At 49.6% G+C, this 21916-nt stretch overlaps 1 protein-coding gene across 9 annotated transcripts in view; it reads right to left on the bottom strand.

Annotated features, from left to right (window-relative positions):
• Positions 1 to 21916, bottom strand: part of LRWD1 (leucine rich repeats and WD repeat domain containing 1) — a 730516-nt gene that overhangs the window by 479977 nt on the left and 228623 nt on the right. For all 9 annotated transcript variants that reach the window (XM_069614964.1, XM_069614960.1, XM_069614967.1 and 6 more), the window contains one exon: positions 21173 to 21407. In XM_069614964.1, coding sequence (XP_069471065.1) covers positions 21173 to 21407 — 235 coding nt within the window. The remainder of the gene's footprint in view (positions 1 to 21172; positions 21408 to 21916) is intronic.

The raw sequence follows: 21916 nt of genomic DNA, 5'->3' as shown, positions 1-21916 counted from the left end.
CATCAGAAAGCCTTGCCCTGCCAGTTTACAGGGCATGAGATGAAATGGCTAGGCCTCACCTTTGAGGGGTCTGGTAACCGCTCTCCAGCAGGACAACCGTACACCACTGATCAGGAGCTAACTTGGGGAAAAAAAAGTTTACGAAAAAAAAACATCATGGGGCACACCCACCCCAAAAGGACTAGCCTCACACCAGGGTGCTGCATACCGTAAGGGCCTTTAACGATAAAAAGTGAGGGGGCGGAGTGTAGACAGAGGGCACACCATAGCAGGAGGAAGATCTCGTTTTCTCTGTATAGCTCCCCATTTCCCCCACTTCCTTTAACACAAAGCACTTTGTGCAAGCAAAGGCTACTTGTCTCAAAGACAGGGATTGGACCCCTAAAGCAGGCTTGCTGGCAGCTATAGACTTGCCTTTAAAAGAAGGGATCTCCCACTCCTTTGATCCACTTGAACAAACACCTGAAGAATTCATTGGCTTTCTGTTGGGAGAGTTGACTTTCCAAACCCCTCCACCATTGATGTGAAGAGTTTCCAAGGCAGAGGAGAGCTTGGTTACTTACCCAACCCCAGTGCACATAGGGGGTAAACTGCTGCTGGAAAAAGAACCTGCATCTCTGACTCTAGAGAGCATGTGCCTGCCTCTGTTGCATTGAGAACCCACAGAACAAGGACTACACTTGTCCCAAAGACCCTGGATAGGGACTTTGAGCACCAGAGAGCCAAAACTCCTGTTAATTTTGCGGTCCAATCGATGCGTGCCGTTATTAGAGCCTGTTCGACCGCAGTGAACCACCATTACCTTCCATAGCTGCCTTTGACGCTCAACCAATGTACGAGCTGCTGTCGCAGACACACTAACCAGTTTGCAGCTGCATTGTGCCTGCTAAGCAAGTCGTTGCCACTGCCCGAATTTTAAGCCCATCGTTGAATCACCATGTTCGAAATAACCTCTTCATTGCCGATCTACATCGCCAGTCGAACCGACCAGCGAAAGCCACATCATACTGCCCAACTAGAAATGAGCATCCAGTCACCAGCATCTTTGCAGTCGAACCGACCCTGTGGCCCTCACAATCCCCCCCCACCTCTTAAAGCATCACTTTGAACTATAGAGTACTTTAGCTGAAAACAACGTGTGTTCCACAACAGAGAGCCAGCCTTTTAGGTGCGGTTTGTAGCTGCTCAAAATGCAGCAATCAAGACCAGCGAAAGGTATTCTTGACTCTTAACTCCCCCCTGGTCCATCGTTGTGCCCTACAGGATGTCTAGGTCACCTTAAATCCCGCTCCGCATCAGAACATCTCCTTTTTGAATCATTGTGGCCATTTATTGCCTCTCCCCCAGTTTAGTTTCCCACAGGACTGCATCCTTATAGCTCTGCATAGTCTGTGTTCTTTCCACAGGGGTGAGTTGTGTAGTTTCCATTTAGTTATTATTGCAGCTGGAGTGTTTAAATGAAGTATATTTTTATAGAAACTTGGATATTACCTGTATTTTGCGCTTTCATGCTTCGAGATTTGGATTGTAACTGATTCACAGCCCTCTTGAGTTTAGCCTTTCCTCGGCCCACGTTACCACAAAAGCACAAGGAAGCATCTCGCTCAATTGTGCCGGTTCCATCTTTATGATGGTATTGGTTGGAACAAGTGAGTGGTAAGGAACAAGTTACTTACCTGTAACTGTTGTTCTCCAGCATGGGTCTGGCATGGATTCACATGCTCATGAATATTCCCCGTCGTCAGGCTGGGAATCCTCGGTAAAGAAAAAACCAGTATCAGTTTCGTTTCTGATCTGTCTTTCGTAGTAGTAACCAATCACTGGTCTCTGCGTCATACTGACCACAGCCAATGACTGCCCTCTACCTAAGCACCGCCTCTGGCAGCCATCTTCAGATTTGGAAGCACGTGAAGTGGCAGTATGACCAAGTGAAGAGCCGCAGAGGGGTAGGCGGGAGGTTTCGCATGTGAGTCCATGCCAGACCCATGCTGGAGAACAACAGTTACAGGTAAGTAACTTGTTCCTTCTCCAGCATGGGGTCTGGCATGGATTCACATGCTCATGAATAAAGAATACATAGCAGTACACACATGCACAACCACGGGAGGTGGCAAAGGCTCAACATTAAGCATCACATCAAACTCAACATTAAGCATCTTACCTCCTCACCAGGCTCACCTTAGGCGAACAGGTTGCGCAGCACTGCTTGGCCGACCCTTGACTCCTCCCTGGAATCCCGATCGACGCAGTAGAATTTCGTGAAGGTGTGCGTCGACCTCCACGTAGCAGCCCTACATATGTCCAGCAGGGGCACACCAGAAAGGAACGCCGTGGTAGCTGCGATCGCTCTGGTGGAATGGGCTCTCGGACGGCCAGGCAGCGGTCGGTTTGCCAACCGATGACAGTACATGATACAGCCGGAGAGCCATCTGGAAATGGAAGCCTTCGAGAGAGCCTTCCCCTGATTGACAGGTCCAAAGTTCACAAAGAGTTGTGACGTCTTCCGAAAACACTTTGTGCGGTCCACGTAGAACTTCAGCGCTCTAGCCACATCCAGCGAGTGCAAAGTCCTCTCAGCCGGCGACGAAGGCGACGGGAAGAACACAGGCAACACCAAGGGTTCGTTGAGATGGAAGTCCGACGGCACCTTGGGCATGAAGGAGGGGTGCGTCCTGAGCACTACCCTCGTGTCGTGAAAAGTCAAGTACGGGGCCTTGCAGGAAAGGGCCTGGATCTCTCCCACCCGTCGTGCGGAGGTGATGGCCACAAGAAACGCTGTTTTCCACGACAGAAACTTCAACAGGGCCGAGTGCAGAGGCTCGAACGGAGGTCCCATGAGCTTGGTCAGCACCACGTTGAGCTCCCACGCCGGGGCCGGAGCCTTCACCAGCGGGAACGATCTGAACAGTCCCTTCATGAACTCTTTCACCAGACGATGAGACCACAAGGACGTCCGCCCCGTGGTTCTGGTGTATCGGGAGATCGCAGCAAGATGAATCTTGATGGACGCGTGCGCCAGACCAGCTTTGGCCAGCGTCAGCAGGTACGGCAGTACCTGAGGAGCCGTAATCCGTAGAGGGTTAATCTGTGCGTGGTACCAGACAGAGAACCTCTTCCATTTGTGTCCGTAGCATTTAAGAGTCGAGGACGCCCTGGCCTTTGCAAGAACCTCTCTGCAGTCGGCCGGTATGTCGTATCCTCCAAACTCTAGCGCTGCAGGAGCCAGGCCTGCAAGTTCAGCGATTTCGGGTCGTGGTGGAGGATGGCGCCTCCTTCCCTGGAGAGTAGATCCGCGTCCACCGGCAGCTTGATTGGCGGGAACGCTGACAAGTCCAGAAGGTCCGGGAACCATATCTGCCTCGGCCATGCAGGTGCGACAAGGATCATCCTGCACCATGACCTCTTGAGCTGGTTGACGAGCCGGATTAGCAGTGGCAAAGGAGGGAACGCGTAGAGGAACAGGCCCTCCCAGGGGAACGAGAAAGCATCGCCCATGCTCCTCGCCTGGGGAAACCTGCTGGAGAACCTCCGGCACTTGGGGTTCGTCGCCGTCGCGAACAGGTCGATCTGGGGTGTGCCCCACCGTCGGAAGAGGCGATCCACTAGATCCTGCCGTAGTTCCCACTCGTGGCACGAGCGCAGCTCCCTGCTGAGTGAGTCGGCGATGGTGTTCTTTATCCCTGCCAGATGAAACGGCACCAGAAACATCCTTTGGGCGACGGCCCAATGCCACAGGTCCTGCGCCTCCTTGGACAGTGCTGGGGACCTGGTTCCGCCCTGTTTCCTGATGTAAAACATGGTGGTGGTGTTGTCGGTGAAGATCCTCACCACCTTGCCCCTGAGGGACAGAAGGAAGGACCTGAGGGCCCAGAACACTGCACGGAGCTCCAGGACGTTGATATGGAGGGACTTCTCCGTCGGGAGCCAAAGGCCTCTCGTGTGCAGATTTTCGGTGTGCGCTCCCCACCCTTCCAGGGAGGCATCCGTGGTCACTGTCTCCTGGTGGTCTGGGGTCTGGAAGTCCATGCCCGCCGTCAGATGCGCGCGGGTGCCCCACCACCGGACCGCTCGGCGGAAACTCTCGTCGAGTGTGATCATCTCCTCGAAGCCGCCCGTCGTTTGGATCCAGCGCGCGTCCAGGAACTCCTGCAACGGGCGCATCCGGAGCCTGCACATGGGAATGAGGTAGATGCAAGAAGACATCATTCCGAGGAGGGACTTGATGGACCTCACCTTGGCCGCGTCAGAGGCCAACATCCGCTGTACCTTGCCCAGGATGGACCTGTTCCTTTCCTCCGACGGGGAGGCCAGAAGGGACACTGTCGAGCTTCGCTCCCAGAAACAGTGCGTTTTGTGCGGGTACCAGGTGGGACTTGGCGTAGTTCACGGAGAATCCCAGGTCCGTGAGAAGTTGGACGGTCCTTGCCGTGTGCTCCACGGCGAGCTCCCTCGTCTTGGCTCGGATGAGCCAGTCGTCCAGGTAGGGGTAGACGTGGATCCCCTCGCGGCGCAGCTGCGCCGCCACCGGTGCAAGGCACTTGGTGAATACCCTGGGTGCCGACTGTAGTCCGAAGGGGAGGGCTTTGAACTGGTAGTGACGCCCTTGGACCACAAACCTGAGGAATTTTCGGTGCCCCTTTAGGATGGGAATATGGAAGTAGGCATCCTCCAAATCCAACGACGACAGGAAGTCTCCTTCCTCCAGCTGACCCAGGACGTGCTGGAGGGTGACCATCCGGAACTTCTGCGCCTTGATGAATTTGTTCAGACGTCGCAGGTCTAGGATGGGGCGCCATCCTCCCGTCTTCTTCTTCACGAGGAAGTATCTCGAGTAAACTCCGGAGCCCCGAAGCCTCTTTGGGACGAGTTCGATGGCGCCCTTCCTGAGCATCGCCCTTACCTCCAGGAGAAGCTGAGGGACGTGAAGCTCTTTCCTGGCCACGGGGGGGACGAGCGGGCACCTTCTTTGAAACTCGAGCGCGTGGCCCCGGGCTAAGGCGTCCAGCACCCAACCGTCGGTGGAGATGGACTCCCACACGCTGACGAAGCTCGCCAGCCGGCCTCCCACCGGGGTGCATCGGTGGGGGCCCGACCCCACGGTCGGTTCAATCCTGTTTCGACGAGGCTTTGCCGCCTTGACCTCCTTGGCGACGACGGCGGGGTCCGCCAGACTTGCCTCGTCCTCTATAGGCCTCCTGAGACGACGAGCGGGCCGCTTGACGGTAGGTGGAGAAACCGCCGCCGGAACCTTTGGAGGCGCCCTTGCCTCCGCTGCTCCGAAAGGGCGTCCATCGTTGCTGCAGGACCCGGGCCGTCTCAGTGTCCGCTTTAATGGCCTGAAGGGAATCGTCCACTGTTTTCCCAAACAGGTTGTTCACATCGAACGGCATGTCTAGGACTCTGGTCTGTACGTCTTGACGGAAGTCCGTAGCCTTGAGCCATCCACGCCGCCTAAGGCACACGCCGTTGCCCAACTGGCGAAACCCAGTGTCGGCGATGTCCGTCGCAATAGTGATGGCGTGGTCCGACGCCACCTCACCTTCCTGTAGGATCTCCAGGGCCTCCGCCCTCTTGTCGTCCGGTAGGAAGTCCAGCAGGGGAGCCAGTTTGTACCATAGCTCCCTGTCGTAGCGGGCCACGATAGCCAAGGCGTTGGCCGCTTTAATCGTCGCTGCAGACGAGATGACCCTGCGTCCCATAGAGTCCAATTTCTTTCCCTCGCCGTCCGGTGGGGAAGTCGATGTGGAGGCCGCACCCCTACCCGCTTTCTTCCTGGCCGCCGCGGAGACGACGGAGTCCGGGGTAGGCTGCGCCCGGAGGCACAGGGGGGCCGCGTCCGGGACCCGGTACTTCTTCTCGTACCGGTCTCTTCTAGCTGGCGTAGTGGAAGGGTTCTTGAGGAGGGCGAGGCCCTCATCCCAAATGTCGTCCAGTAGAGGCACCGCGAGGACCGTCTTCCTCTTGGCCTCGCGCCGTTGATAAAGGAATCCTTCCTTTTTCTTCTCCTCAGGGCAGAGTTGGAAAAGCTCGGATGCCCTGGCAATCATGGATTGGAACGAACCAATCTCGTCGGGCGGAGAAGCCCTGGTGGGAGGTGACGACGGTAGATCCTCGTCGTATACCTCGTCGTCCGTACCCGTCGCTGCCGTGTCAGTCCCCGTATCATCCCCTCGGGTGGACGGGGAGGAGGGCTGGACGGTGCGCGACGGCTGAAAAGGAGGTGGAGGGTGAATCCTTCTTTTCTTGGGCGGGGGAACACCAGAAGGTCCCGGTTCAGGATCCCCCGACGGGAGAGGTTCCTCCGTCGGCAACGGTAGTCTCGTCCTTATCTCTGAGCATAAGGACTGTATAGCCAACAAAATGGCCGCTGAGTTGTCTTGCGGCGCTGGCAGAGGGGAATCCGACGGGCGATCAGGGGCCCCGTCGGCACCCTCGACGATGTCGTCGTCACCTGCGTCGGGATCCATCCCGACGGGTCAGTCTTCTTCCACGCCAAGGCCGTGGCTTAAGACCTCGATCAGCTCTTCCTCCGAGGTTGAAGCCGAATCTACGACGACGCCCTGCCCCCCCTTTTTCTTCCCCGCCGGGGATTTCACGGGGGTCCTATCGATGGGCACAAAAGAGGACTCCCTCTGAGGTGGCAGGGAGACTGAGCCCCGAGGTCGCCACCACTGGTGTAGCCTCCACAGGCTGAGCCAGGGCCGCCGCGACAGTATCGATAGAGGGCTTGGCCGGATGGATTAAGGCCTTCACCACCTTAGGTGCGCTCACCGCCTTATCCTTGAGGGGGGGGGGACACTGCCTCGCTCCCCCTCCGATGGGGCCTTCGAGCTCGACCGGGGCCTCTCCAGGAGCTTCGCCGGGTGCTCGCCCTTCCTCTTACCCGACCCAGAGCGTTGGCTCGTGGCTGAAGGTGCCGGGGAGGGTGCGCCCTGCCTGGCGCCCGTAGAGCCCGACCGTTCGGCGCTCCCGGTGCCAGCGGACTCGCGGTGCTTGGCCTTGTGTTGGACCCCCGTCGCCGGGGCGTCCTCAAAGGTCTTAGAAGACCGCTCGGATTTCTTCCTCTTCTTCTCGCCTGACGGGCTCTTCCCTTCCAGCCAGTTGGCGAGACGTTGATGGCGGTCCTTCATGGTCGGCTCCGACATATTGCCGCAAAACGCACAGTCCTTCTCCACGTGCGTCTTGTCCTCATGTAAGCAGTAGAGACAAAAGGAGTGTTCGTCCTCCTTAAAGACGTTCTGTAGCTGGCATCCAGGGCAGACCCTGAACAGCTTTCCGGGCGTCGAGCTTCCCTTCTCCTGGGCCATGTCCGGGCCTGAGAAGCTTCTGGAGTCCTCCAAAAGCGTAGCTCGACGAAATCTTCACCCTTGAGGGGCGCAGACGAATCCGACACGGGTCCCCGTTGATCTGATGGAGTCGGTGGAGCTTGAGGCTCTTTTGACCGAAAAAACTAAGTTTTTGAGCAAAAAACGTGAAAAAAAACCACTAACGCTCGAGAGCAATAGCACGAGGATCCCAACACGAACGTGCGGTAAAAATCTGAAGATGGCTGCCAGAGGCGGTGCTTAGGTAGAGGGCAGTCATTGGCTGTGGTCAGTATGACGCAGAGACCAGTGATTGGTTACTACTACGAAAGACAGATCAGAAACTAAACTGATACTGGTTTTTTCTTTACCGAGGATTCCCAGCCTGACGACGGGGAATATTCATGAGCATGTGAATCCATGCCAGACCCCATGCTGGAGAAGTAGGCCGTTCAGCCACTACTCAAACTTTTATTCCTGCAGGGTAGAAGTAATTTTGTCACAGAGTTGTACGATGTACGACATTCGTGGCACATTAGGGGGGCATGTGGGGTTTTGGTTCAGGGACTAGGGCCGCCATGCCTCCCAACTCCTTCTCCCCACATCTAGGACAAGGGTGGGTCGGGTTCCTGAACCCTTCCGCATGCTCTGACCGGGACAAACTGTCACAGGCCAGACGTTCCCTCTAAGCCGTGCTTGTGTGCTGCCCAGTATTCCCCCTCAAAGCTAAATTATACTAACAAATCTTGATATTCTGGTCTAGCCCATTTACATTACCCTACAAAGCAAGCAGGACCTTAGAAACTCTACAAACAATACACACACAATAGGTTAAAAACAAGTATGAAAAAGAGGCTCCAGGAAGAGCATATTTAACTAAGATATGACTGCAAACATTAAGCACATAATCATCCATCCTCACCCAGGACTTGACTCCAACACTCATAACTTATGACTAACTTCAGCCCCAGGCCACATTTAGACAACCTTTTGCAGACCTTCGGGGCCAAGGTTGCCGAATATTAAGTACCTACATCCACCTTTGTGTTTTCGGTAATATGAACAACATTTGAGCACCAGAACCTCATGGTACCTTAGTAAACGCATCACCCACACTAGATAACCAAACTGTCTGCTCAAATATCGGTAATGACTGCATGCAGGCTGCTTAGTGGCTTAACCTCATTCATGCTCCCTATTCTTTGTACATGTGCTACCCAAGCGCTTGCAAATGAACGCATTATAAAACTCAACATTCACTTGCCCTCTGTCATGCTCTGCGCCTCCTAAGAATGCAAACATTACCCCAAAAGTGGAGAGCAAAATTGCAATATCATTGCCTTGGCCTGAAAGGGATGACACGTATGTACTATGCTTGGTTTTACTCAAATAGCATTAGGGCAACAGATATTCAGACAACTAGAATGATTTTTACCCATTCTGAATCCTTTTCAGGTTTGTGTTCCATTGGGCATATACCTTAACAAATTATATTTTAACTGCTACACAAAAAAAAAAACAGTTTCACTTAGCACTTGTATAATCCTACCCAAGAATGTTAGGGTGGGGTGTGTTGCAAACAATCTTGTATGCACTGTTAAATAATTGTGTACATGCATTACCACATTCCAACAAAATGAACTCTTATGTAATGTCTTTAGCCTAGAGTGGTGTATAAATGTTCAAAAAAGAAATACATAACTCCAACACAAAAGTTCCGGAAGCATAGCATTCCTTGTCCGAGAGGGTGGTTCCCATCCCCTGGATTTCTCTTCACTCTTTATATTCAAGAATCAGTTCCTTAAGTTTCCATTGATCAACGCAAGCACCGATATACAAAACAACTTGGCTGTTAGTTTGTATTTTGTTAGGATATCTGGTGTACTCTCCTGCCAGGTGGTTTCTATCCTCTTTAATATATTTCCACAGCCTTTTGCTAGTCTTGATGTATCCTTATCAGGACTTCCTTGAAAACTGTTTCTGGTAGAGAGTTTCCCCGACCTCGCCCCCACCCCTCCCCCCTGTTTTGCATACCAAGTAACTTTGGGTCACTCCCTAAGTTACCAGGGGACTCCAGATGTGGCCCCCTTGCTCGCTGCTCTTAGAGAGACACAGCTTCACCTCACTGATGATGCCCAACTAGGCTGAAACACGTGTATGGGGTTGCTGTGGTACTCTTGTTCAGAGGAGAATTGCTGGACTTCCCCCTGGGCAGGACAAAGACTGATATGTGGGGAAATTTCTTCTCTGTGAAAAGAATAGTGAGCTAAAGATATGAGATTTCCACCCAAAAAACTAAAAACCTTGCCTCCGTATCTACTAAGATCCCCGACTCCGACATATAGACACGCAATTATGCATCTACGCTTTAATCTATGGCTGACTCGAGAGGTCTTAATGAAACGGCGACTAATGTCTGTAGGCGATAATATTTGTCGGTTTTGTGCTATAAAAGGTGTCCCTGATACTCTACAGCACCTCATAACTCAGTGTCCTTGCCTGATCTCTCAGAAACAGACATTTTGGGAAACATTGCCAATATTTTTCAAATATCTTAACAAAGATACATGTTGGACTATTATTCTCAGCTGCAATAAGCCAATGATACAATATGCTACAGTACATTTTCTATTGAGTCTCATTTTAACACCAGAGCCCACTGCATAGCGCCTTTCTCAAGACGGATATACATTATGTCTTGACTGACCTACTGCAAATAAGTGTATCATTGACTGTAAATGCATGTGAAGAAACAATTACCAACAAGCCACGAACTATGAATGTACCAGGAATGAATTAGGAGTATATATATGTAAAGATCATGAATGCAAATATGTTGATATTAGTTTATTCCTTTCTTTTTTCTTCCTTTAACTGATCCTTCAAATGTATGAACAGGATTATGCAGTTGATTGACTGTTATGTTATTGATATTTTTATTGTGAAATTATTTATGACGTATACATTTTTATTATTGTAAGGTTGATTAAATTCAACTAATTCAATAAAAAAAAACAAAAAAAACAGTGAGCTAAAGACTTGGTTGAGACTTTCCCAGGGGCCATCCACCCAAGAACAAGTCAATGGGCTGTGTTCGTGCTGGTAGAGAGTTTCCCAGACCACCCCCTGTTTTACTGTTTAACTTGATCCCCTGTGTGCTTTCCTGCCAGGGATTTCTCACATAAATACGTTTGCGACTTGTATCTGCCTGGTGTACTCGCCTGCCAGAACGTCTCATAAGTGTACCGTACAAACCACAAACTTAAGTGAACATTTCAAAAACCAGAATAAGTGACTGGTTAGATCTCTCCCATATACTCCATTCACGTTTGCTAGGTTTTGGCAGGGCTGCCAATACAACCTGTTGTCCCCTCTCCCCTCTGGTGGACTCGCTGGTTCTTGCTGGCGTATATGGTTTCTCTTGCGGCAAGTCGTCGGCGGTCTGAGTTTCAATCCCTTCACCTACTCTGCTTCTGCGGCTACCGCGCTCTCACTTAGTGTCCCTCTGGGATTCGATGGCATGGAGGCTACCTTAAGAGTACCTGCAAACGCCCAGAAGTCTTCCACTTGCTTCTGGCATTCTTGCAGTAGACTCACTCTAGCAGTCCACTCCCTTCTTCCTTGTCGGCAAGCCGGTTGGCTCCATGGACCCCCCCTCCAGCCTCAGGGTTCCTCGGTCAGTACAGAGAGATGCAGCGTTCGCCAACAAGCGTCTTCGAGCTTCTGTCAGCTGGTCTGCAGTTTTAAATCCCCCAGCATCAGATATGTTCATTTAACAACTAGAGCGCAGCGTGCACTCCCAGCTTTTAGTAACGTTAATTATTCCAAATCTTTTCAGGCTTTGCAAAGATGAGCGACGGCACGCCCACAAACACTCATGCCAAAAAAAAAAAAAATACAGCCAGCTAGGGAAAAATGGCCAAGAGATTCTTGCAAGGATAACAAGTTTTTATCCCACAAGAAATAAGTATGCCAGGAAAGAACTCTGCTGCTCAGGAAGGTTCTGCTGAAAAATGGTATAAGCCGAAACTTAAAAAGGGGCACAGCGTCATACATGTACAGTGAAAACATGCGTGGCTGGTTGGTGTGACAATATACATGGGCAGCCAGCTCCATAGGGGATACCAGGCCGTTAATGGTCCCAGCACTGTCCGTCTTCCATCACATGGGGTCTGCTGGGCTCATCTCCAAGGAACAAAGGTCGAGACAATTATGGTCTGCACCTGCGAAACTCGGGGACTGGCACAAGGGGAGGCTTAAGATCGAGCCAACCCACACATTCTTCACTCATTCAGTATTGCAATTTCCGCAACCAAGGCTGCCACCCTCGCTTTGGACTATAATTTATTCCAGTCTAACTCGCATTACAAATCTTGTCATTATGAAATAAGGTGGACTGGTCATATTTTTAGATCTTTTATGGCCAGTGGGTTTATGGTTGGTGGTCTGGGGTCACCTACTATCGTGGAATTTCAGGGTCTAGGACTGGGACAGTTGAGGGTTTTATAACTCTTGGTTAGCTGGGTGGGCGTCGTGGCCTGCTTTGGCCTGGCTATGATAAACATGCACTGAGGTGCCTGGTAGTGTCTTGCTGCCTAGCAGGGCACATTCCTCCTTGGGATGAACACGTATTACCAACAGTTATGGAACAAAGGAAAGTTTCAATGGAATTTAGCAGCGTGGGTCTCCATCATCAGCGCTTGGGCCTATTCAGGTTTCTTGTTGTGTCAGTTTACTGCGCAGCCGAATGTTTCTACCATAGCTACAAAAATGACGTCTACTTATATATGCGCACTAAGCATCTACATTTTGTATAATATGGTGTCTGTGCAGAGTCTTAGCACAGCCCTGTGGTACATCGCAAATGTAGTAATGGGATTCGTCTTACTCTAAAGCACCCTGGGTGGTGGGAGAGGTTCATTTCCTTCCCAACATTGGTATAAGCGGTCTACTTCATCTCCATAATAAATAGGGTGCATTTGGGGAATGTCAGGGACAGGGAGGAGGGCGGGGTGGGGGGGGAGGAGCGGTGAGGTTAGTGTCCACAAGCCTAGTGGTGAAGAGAGACCATATGCTGGCTGCCTCGCTTCACAAGGTAAAATGTACGTTCTCACGAAGTGGAATGTATACAATGTCATGGTCAGTTTGTATTTCAGTTTCTTTTGTATTGCGAGGTACTTTTGAATCACCCGTTGATACCATCATCATTGCACTATTAAGCACTGCTTTGGCAGAACAGCGGCATCCCATTTGGCACGTGCAGAAGATGACAGGTACCAGCATCTTCACAATGGCTCCAAAACAGGACGCGGCCCAGGCGATGGCTAGATCAAACCAGTTCCCTCCCCCCCATGTATTGCTCCTTTCTTCATGCAAACTCCTAGTCCATATACTTCTGTGATATGAGCTAATGTCATGATGCCTACCCCCGGAGCACCAGGCTAGGCCCAGCACCCCCGGAAGCAGGCATCATGCCCTCGGGTAAAAGCCCAGCGGCCCCTTATAGGGGCTCTTTGGACTCAGTCCTGGCGCCTTTGGCGCCAGGCTCATGTTGGACATCAGTCCTGGCGCCATAGGCGCCAGGCTCATAAAGGGAGGTGTTTTGTGCACTTACCTGATGCAGACCATGCTGCACGCTTCAGGCCTCCCTGAGACCTGAAAGGGACTATTTTTTCATAGGGACTATTTTTTCATAGGGACTATTTTTTCACTCGGGCGTGGCCAGGGAAGGATACATACCTAGTTGGGGAAGGATACATACCTGGGACTTCATTGGAGGCTATTTAAGCCACGCTCAGACAGCAGTTCATGCTTCGCGTTGTTCTGCTTCCTGCAGCTTAACGCTCACCATGTCTGCTCCTGCTCCTGGACTCCAGCCACGCCCGCCTCGAACCTGGAAGACCTGCAAGGAAGGAAGAGAAAGGTGAAAACCAAGGACTATTTCAAACTTCTTACCTGCATCCGGAATCTTCTCGCCAGCATCCCTGAAGAAAGACTTCCATTTAAAAGCATCCCGTTGCTCGCTGCAGCGCCACGCTTCACTCACCTGTCCTCGAGACATCTCCCGGCTCCATCGCAGCTGTCAGCATCGGACACCACATCTCTGCACCTAGGGGAGAGAGGAAGAAACAAAAAGGTGAGCAGAAGGAACACAGAAGGAAAGCCTGATTAACAGCCATAATACTTACCGGCTTTTCTTCCACATTTCGGGTCGGCGCCGCCCGTTGGCAGGTACCCTACCCCGGCCCCTATGGGGAAAGGACAAGAGACATTTCTGGGGAATGATAAGGACATTTAGAGGGATCGCCCTCATCACTACTCACCTCGGCAGTTTAACCCCTCGACGCATCGCCTTCATCCTGCACCTGAAATAAAGGACAGATCACAGGTTAGAAAGACAACATAAAGGGGGCCTCACTTGAACTTTCATACTTACGGCGCATCGCTCAGGAAAGTCAAGTGGATTTTGCCAGCGCCATTCTGAAAACCAGTGAAGTAACTGGACGAACGCGCACCCCTGCACCAGAAGCAGGATGGAGAGTTCATCCTTCCAAACCATAAGGTGAGCTTAAACCGGAGTTTGGAGGAAGTTAGAGAGGAACGAAGAGGGAAAGGGGGGAGCTAGCACACTATTCTGCAGACTGTTAATCCCCATTCTCATCTGCAGAAGGATATTCCTACGGGCCAGGCAAGCACGATTTGGGGGTCCTGTCCAATCGGTGTTCCAGGTCCTGCGCATCACGCTAGAAGACGCCACAGCAATCCAGACTAGACCAGCGCCCCCGTGGGAACCAGGTGAGCGTTACAGCTAGTGACCCATTCTCTGCATCTTCTGGGGGGCCTGAACGTGCAGCAAGTATCCACAATCTTGCGGCAAACACCACCTTCCATCACAGTCCACATGTCAAGCACATAGCAGGCCTGTATCGGCAGTCTTCGTGCTCTTAGCGCAACCTTTACGACGTTGAATCAGTGTTCAGTATCATTCACTAGCTGGACCAGATCCCAGCACGCAATTTGTGACCACTTGCCGTTGGTTGGTGCTTGTACACCGGGTAGCAGTAATGAAGCAAATAATATCTCAGCTGAACTGTAAAGTCGGTATTCATTTGGGATTTCAGCAGGCAATGCAGATGGGTCTTTGGATAAGTAGTTGGACCTCTTTTTTTTAGTTTTTCGTACTGCCCCATTCGTGTAGGATGCAGAATTCAGGTGATGGTAGTGAATTTTTTCGAATGCTGGAGGAACTGTTGGGGTGGTATCTGGGTTTTCTTCTGGGACTATCAATAGTCCCCAGTGCCGCATGGCCTGCAAACAGTAGCTCCTCCATGACGGTGGGAGGTGCAAGTATGTTTGTTGGCCACAGACCCAGTAGTAATCCATCACTGCCGCCATGCCCCTTTTCAAGTCTGGACTCAATGTTCTGTTACATCGTTCGTTGGAGCCGATGAAGATAGTTCCTTCAGTGGGGAAACAGTTCATAACTCTCCTCTTGGGGGAAGAGACTTTTCCATTGCCACAATCCATGTCAACTTTGGGATGTGCTCTGTCCATATTTGTGCACAGGTTCCATCCACTACTTCTTCCCCATATCCCCGCTGTTTCCTGCCAGTTGCTGTTTATCTAATAGAGTCCATCAATTACTAAATATGGTTGTTAGCAATTGAGTTTTTTTGGGTTGTCGCATTGCAGGGGGTCTGGATCCAGGGTGGTTGTTGCTTTTCAGGGGGTCTGGAGCCACAAGCTCTAGTCGCACGCTGCGTGTTTGGAAGGTGCCTTTGACTCTACATAGTGCAAGTTTGCCGAGGCATTGTGACTTTATAATTGGAACTTTCTTTGATACTTAAAACTTGGGTGCCCCCCGTGCATGCAGTATTAATGAGCATACTTAGCAGATGCCGTTGGTTGTTTGTCTTCCTACCGCACTCTTGTCGGTATACCAACTGTTGGAGTGCTCGGATATCTTCAATGGCATCCCGGCCTAGGCATGCATCATATTTGGGTCTACGTGCTTGCCTTCTGATTCGATCATGCCTTGATATATATATGTTTTTGTTAGTTTGCCATTCTAAACATTACTACTGGTATTTGTATTACAAAAATTGTTTACAAAAAAAAAAAGAAATAGGAAATAAAATGTTCTATTATTTTACTCACACCCACACTCATTAGTCCAGATACATTTGCTTGCGTTTTAGCACTGGTATTGCTCTCATGAGAAAATGTATACTTATGTACAGTGGTGTTACTTGTTATGTTTCAGAGGTGACTCCAATGTGGCTATCTAGCACAATTCACCCTGGTCATTAACCAATACTGCATTTCAGGCAGATATGTCTGCGTCTTTGAATGAAGCTAAGATCCAATTAATGCATACCTCAATGGACTTTTCTTTTCTCTCCTGTTCCTTGGAATTTTCATTAGGGGGAGTGACCAGACACATGTTGTGCAGTTCACCAATGTTTAGAGTTGTGATGTTTAGAACTTCAATTAAATATTGTCAGTGTTAGCGGTGTGGGCAGCGCATTTAACGATCGCTACCACAGTGTTGTCAGTGTGGAAATCAGTGTTGTGCAGGGGAGCCATATGCTCTGTGGAAACCTCCCATTTTCCACAGTGAAACTTAGAAGGCAAGTCAATTCTTGTATGCAGAGTTTGAAAAGATGTTTTAGGAATCTTGAAAGTCAGATTTGAAGAATTTATATCTAGAGTCCGCAAAGGTATTTTCAGGAGTCCGAGAGGCAAGTCAGATTTTAAGGACTTGTATACAGATCCTATGAAAATGTTTCCAGTACCTTTCCTAGGTGGGGGAGGTCTGACAATACACCATTAAGGCATAGGGAATGGCGGTGGTATCCACAAAATAAAGGGGGGAAACCAGGTCTCATCCAATGATGTCACAACACCCTTTCAGGACTGTTTCGATCTCCCCCACCACACCCCTCATAAGATCCTGCCTCATAGCCAGCCTCAGGGTCAGGATCAGGTAGGTAGCACCTGCCATCTCCTGGCCACATGGGGAAGAGGCCACCGCTGGGAAGCAGTGATTACCCCCATTAGATTAATCGCATGCCCTTAATATCAATGTGAGCCTTTAAATAGGTTTTACTTGCAAAGTACTGTGGTATGCAAAATAAACTAGCGGGTGTGTTACTGCTACAATTCCTCACTTTTTACACTGCTTTGTCCACTAGTACTTGAGGCAAGCACAGGAGGCAGGGAAGGTGGGGGTGGAGAGGGTTGAGGGGACAGGCACCTGAGAACACTCCTTGGGGGGTGACCAACACATCAGCAACTTTCAAAAAGCAAGTCAGACAGTACTATACAGTAAAGGAAATGTGTTGTTGAAACTGCACCTTCTGTTTCTATCCTCACCTGCTGAGGGCTTTTCAAATTTGCGTTCTGTGTTCATTGCCTCTAGTATTACAATGCATATGGTGTAATTTATAAAAGTGTAAATTGCAGAAAAGGAAGTCCCTTGTTACAGAAGAAGTGTCATGATCTCTGCTTCCAAGAGGTCAGGGTTTTCCCAACTCCCTTGGAAGCAGATCCATAACCCAGGTTCCGAGTGCCAACCAGTCCCAATTGGGACCTTTTGGACCCAGTCCTGGAGCCAGTGGCACCAGGCTCATAAATATGCCCAGTCCCAGCGCTGGAAGCGCCGGGCTCATAATGCTTGGGTGGACTTACCTGCAGCAGACCATGCTGCTTACTTGCCTGCCAGTTGAGCCTCTGATCCTCTTCTGTTTGGAACTACTTTTCCTGTTGGGTGGGGCAGGAGCCACTCCCTAGGCTCAGAACATTGGAACTCTTCTGGAAAGCAGGAACTCTTTTCTTACCTAGGCGTGGCTGTGGAAGGAGACACCTAAGCACTACAGTAGGCTATTTAAACCACACCCGATGGATGAATCTTGCTTTGCGTTATTCTGCATCCTCTGCAGCAGAACGCTCATCGTGTCTTCTGCATCTGATCCTGGGCCTAAGGAAAAAGGCTTACCATCCTGAATCCTGTCTTCAGCAACACCTATAAAGACAAGAAAGAACAGGTTAGCATTACGGTCTTCAGTGACAGCTCTTCACTAACCTGGTCCATCGGCTGTCACCAACGCCTCGCGCTGCATTCCGACATCTGCAAGACAAAGGCTTACCTACTCTTCGTGCGCTCCGGAGGTCTTCACACTGCATTCCGGCATCTGAAAGACAAAAGCTTACCAACTCTTCGCACGCTCCGGAGGCCTTCGGCGCTGCATCCCGCATCTGAAAGACAAAACAAGGTGCGTTTAAAGACATTGGGGAACTTTAATACTCACGTGCCATTACTCCTTTCCACATCTAACCCAGTGGGTATTCCGGCACCCTGCAGCCGCTCCGAACTTGTACCTGCAAAATAAAAAGACAGTTAGAGCGCATCGTGAAGCAGGCAACAAGCGCTTACTTACGTGCTTCCAGGCGCTTCTATTCATCACACGGGCTCCATCTTCAACTCACTTCAGCCCGTCATCCACCATCGCCGGAACCCTGCAAAACAAGAGACATCATTACTAAAGACTTTAAAGACATTAGAAGTACTCGAAACTTACCGTTCGTGCAGTAAACGACGGACAGCAGTCCTCTGAAGTCAAGAGGCCTGCTCCCCTTATCCAGTGAAGAAACTGGTTACAGCACCCTGCCCCGAGGCAGATGGAGAGCACGGCGTTCACTTACCTAAGGTGAGAGCGTTAACCTTTGGGGTTCTACAGGAGAAGAGAAAGGGAAGAAGAGAGAGACATTCAATAACCCAGTTCCTTAATCCCATATTTTCTATCTGCAGACATCTTACCCTTCGAGTCAAACATACAGTGCACAGAGGTCCAGCCCAAAGAGCCAGCCGTGTGGTACACATCACCTTTGAAGATACGGTATACACCCAGTCAAGACCGGCGCCTCTACGGGAATCAGGTGAGCGTTACAAGAAGCCACTCAATTTGTTGTACATCTGAGCATTGCTGCCATCGACTTTAAAAGCAAATCTAGGTGGTTTTATTTAACGGGGTTCCATAAGAAACTCAGTAATGCTCTTGTTGATGTGAGAAAGTTGGCAAAATTAGAAGCAGTATTATGTATCCTGTCATTTCACTTCCTAACTCAGGGTTACAAGCAGGGCTCCAATAAGATTTTTCGTCCTACTTGAAATCAAAGGATTAATCAAGGAATAAACAAGTGATTAGATTTGCCAATAGGGGTACTTAATGCTTAATAAAAGCTGTTAGTCCCCCTTAAGATTACTCTTGAGAGCGAGCAGTAATATTATGGTTACTACCTATGCCACTGCTCTGCTGGTCACGGATTTGAAACGATCCGTTGAGCTTTGTGGGTAGAAGCAGTGGATAGGCTCATATATGGTAATTTTTTCCCATTTTTGTTGGTCACATTGTCCTGTTTTTAGAGAGTAAGAATGGCTGGTGTGTGCTGCTTGGTTTAAGGCTGGCCTTGAGTAAGTTGTCACAGCTCTGTTCACAGGACAACGTAATGGTTTTCTGACCCATTCCTTTTCGTTGCCATTATTCCATCTGCAAATATTGCATCTTGTCCGAATCTTTCACCAGCCACACCAGAGCCAGTTCTCCATGACAGGGTTGGGAGGGACCCAGTTTCTATTCCTAACCTTTGTGCCAGGCTGCATGCTAACAGCATCACGATCTATTGCCCCAGGCCTGCACAGTGCCATTCTGGCCAGTGTCCTCATTTGTCTTGTAGAAATGGTTACCTGAACAAACAAAATGAAAGTCAACTAGCACCCAGGGAGACCAAAAGGGGACAACAAGAAGCGGAACCGCGCAGCACCATGGACCAAGCACGCTGCTACACTAACGAATCCCAGGGAAGCAATACAGCAAATCCAAGCACTGAGCTTCCCTAGAAAATCCTCCCACTTGAAGACAACAGCCAGCATGAGGCAGGGAGCGGTTAGCCAGCGGGACTGCAAACAAAGACACTATTCTTACTTTCAGGGTGTCTGAACAGCACACTCAAATAGGCATATTACAGCTGCGAAAGACCCTCGTATGAGTTGGGACATTCAATGTTAGGTTATGTTGATCTATACAGTGCGCCACTGCCATTTACATGTGCTCCAGGCTGAGGGCCACCATTACTGAAAACTAGCAGCCCCGAGGGGGGAGGGGGCAGGGTGCACTCATCCAATTTGAAGCTTTACCTGAATGGAACACCTTCTCAACAAGTAGAACAGACAGCGGTCGACTTGGGAACCAGCATACGAAGTAAGCCATAGTAGAGGGAAGGGACAGGCTATTAGGAAGTACAGGATTTCCCGATGGTGTGGGTTTTTCAGGTGAAGTCAATGGAGGAGCAGGAGGACCAAGAGGCCAGGTGGAAGAAGGCAAAACAGCGGAACGTGGAGCAGCATTATAGAAGGCGTTTGCAGTACTGGTTGGTGAGTAGTATTGATAGAAGCATAGTAGGGAGTGAAAGAAAGGGTCACTGGGTGGGAAGTAGGGTGACTGAGGGAGGTGGTGGGGTGGAGTGAGTAGAAGAGTGGAGAGAGGAAAGGGTAGTAATCTGGGATGGGGGTAGCAGTGGTACGTGGAGATAATATTTGACAAGGCAGTGCAATGGGTGAGAGTATTAGGGAATAAGATCAGAGCGTGGAGGCAGACAGATGAACATCAGAAGGATACAGTAAGAAGAGTCAGGGAGTGCGAGGTGAGATGGTTGGTAGAGTAGGAGGAAAGGGAGTGTGTCAATCTTATAGGGAAAGGAACAGAAGAGTGTGAAAGGTCAGAGCCAGTGAGGCCAAAGTATCTGGAAGGCTCAACCCCTTACGTTGTACTATCTTTTGGGATCTTAGAGTAAGGACCACCTCTCTTGTCCCCAGAGGGAGCCTTATGTACAGAAGGCATTCTGCCTTTAGGTCTTCACCATCTGAGAAATAAGCAATCTCTAGCAACCTTCCTGGGGATGCGGAACGCCTGGATTAGAGAGGAGATGCCAGTCTCTAGACAAGAGGGAGAGTGAAGGCCTTTAGAAATCCCCTTTTCTACAAGAATTATACTTGAGCCGTCCCCCAAGAGTTGGTGTGTTCTTGTAGCCATCTGTGGAATTTGGCCAAGCCATCACACAGGGCTTCATTAAATGTTTGGTGGTGCAGTAAGAACAATTGTGGTAAATGCAATTATGTTGGCAGTAAAAAGGAATTCCAACAAATATACAGCACTGTTGAATTCCGAGATTGGACTTTCAAGTGGTAGAAGTACCTCCAGAAAGAATGGCAGAGGTAAATAGGCCACTTAGAACCAGAAATCTCCAAAATTACTGTGCGCGATAAATCTACAAAATCCCCATGAGTCTTATGGGCTCCAAAAAAATGGGATTAACAGCTCCCTACTACCACTCGTAAACCTGTGGTAAATCTATAGAACGGAGCAATGGCAATGGTAGACAAGTTTTGCAGTAATTCTGCAGCAAATTACCTCCAAACTCATAATGGGGCACAGACTACTGCAATGCCTTATCCAACTTTGAAAAAAAAGAATCTACTTCTATGCAACTAATGGCATTACACAAGCATGTCTATGCATGTATCCACAATGCCTCTTCGCAGCCATCCATCCATCCATCCATCCATCAGCCCTGTACTATGAAAAACTCTTCCATCGATAGAAACTAACCAATATTCAGAAGCCCTCGTAAGAAAAACAAAAACGTTGATTCATGCTTGATAAAATCTTGAAGATCAAAGCGTCTAGCTATGATTCAAATCAGTTTTCAGATAGACCAAAGTTATTAATTAAAAATGGAGAACCCCCACAAACTAAGCAGGTGCTCATCAAATGTGGGTCACAATGTAGGAGTTTCATGTAGACTCTTACCGTCAGGTACAAGTTGTTGTCATAGGTTAATTCCTCCACAGCAGAGAGGTTCTCTAGCAAAGTCACATCTTCAAGTTGGTTGTCAGAGCAGTTGAGAACTCTCAAGCTTGGTAGTTTTAGCCCATCTGGAATGTCTGAAAGCAAGTTTCCTGAAAGATCAAGTTCTTCAAGGTTTTTCATCTGGGAAAATAGGTCAGAGTCCAACTCTTCAGTCTTTATTTGCAAGTTAGACAGACTAGAAATAAATTAAACAAAATGTTATCTTTACAATAATGCCAAAAGGATAGCACTCAAGGGTTTCAAAGTGATATCTAGGTCAAAAATCAGAGTTTGAGTTGCAACAAGTAAACTTCGTCATTCACACATTGGCTACAAAAGGGTACCTGATCAACTTCATGAAATCAAGACTAGCTCATCGTGAGGTTACCCTTCTTTGGGCTTACTCATACCGATGGGGGCAGAGGCCTGTCAGCAGATTTTCTTGAGAAGTGTGCCAGGATATGACATTCTAACACACTTGGGCAATTGCAGGCCATTTTAGGGCTTTTGAATTTTGGCAGATCTTGTGTCCAGTTTTGCCAGATTAGTAAAACTATTGTATGCTTTAATAACACATTTCAAAGCAGCTCATTGGTTGCCAGAGCACTCACATTTTGCACCATGTGTACTCATTGATGACGCAAACTGGTCCTTTGCAAGACAAACGCACAAAAGGATTTGGAAATAAATCTGTTGGTGGGAGAG

The sequence above is a fragment of the Ambystoma mexicanum genome, chromosome 9, assembly GCF_040938575.1.
Source record: "Ambystoma mexicanum isolate Mex_15411 chromosome 9, UKY_AmexF1_1, whole genome shotgun sequence".
NCBI classification, from domain to species: Eukaryota; Metazoa; Chordata; class Amphibia; order Caudata; family Ambystomatidae; genus Ambystoma; species Ambystoma mexicanum.
This window is presented reverse-complemented; position numbering and strand designations above follow the sequence as displayed.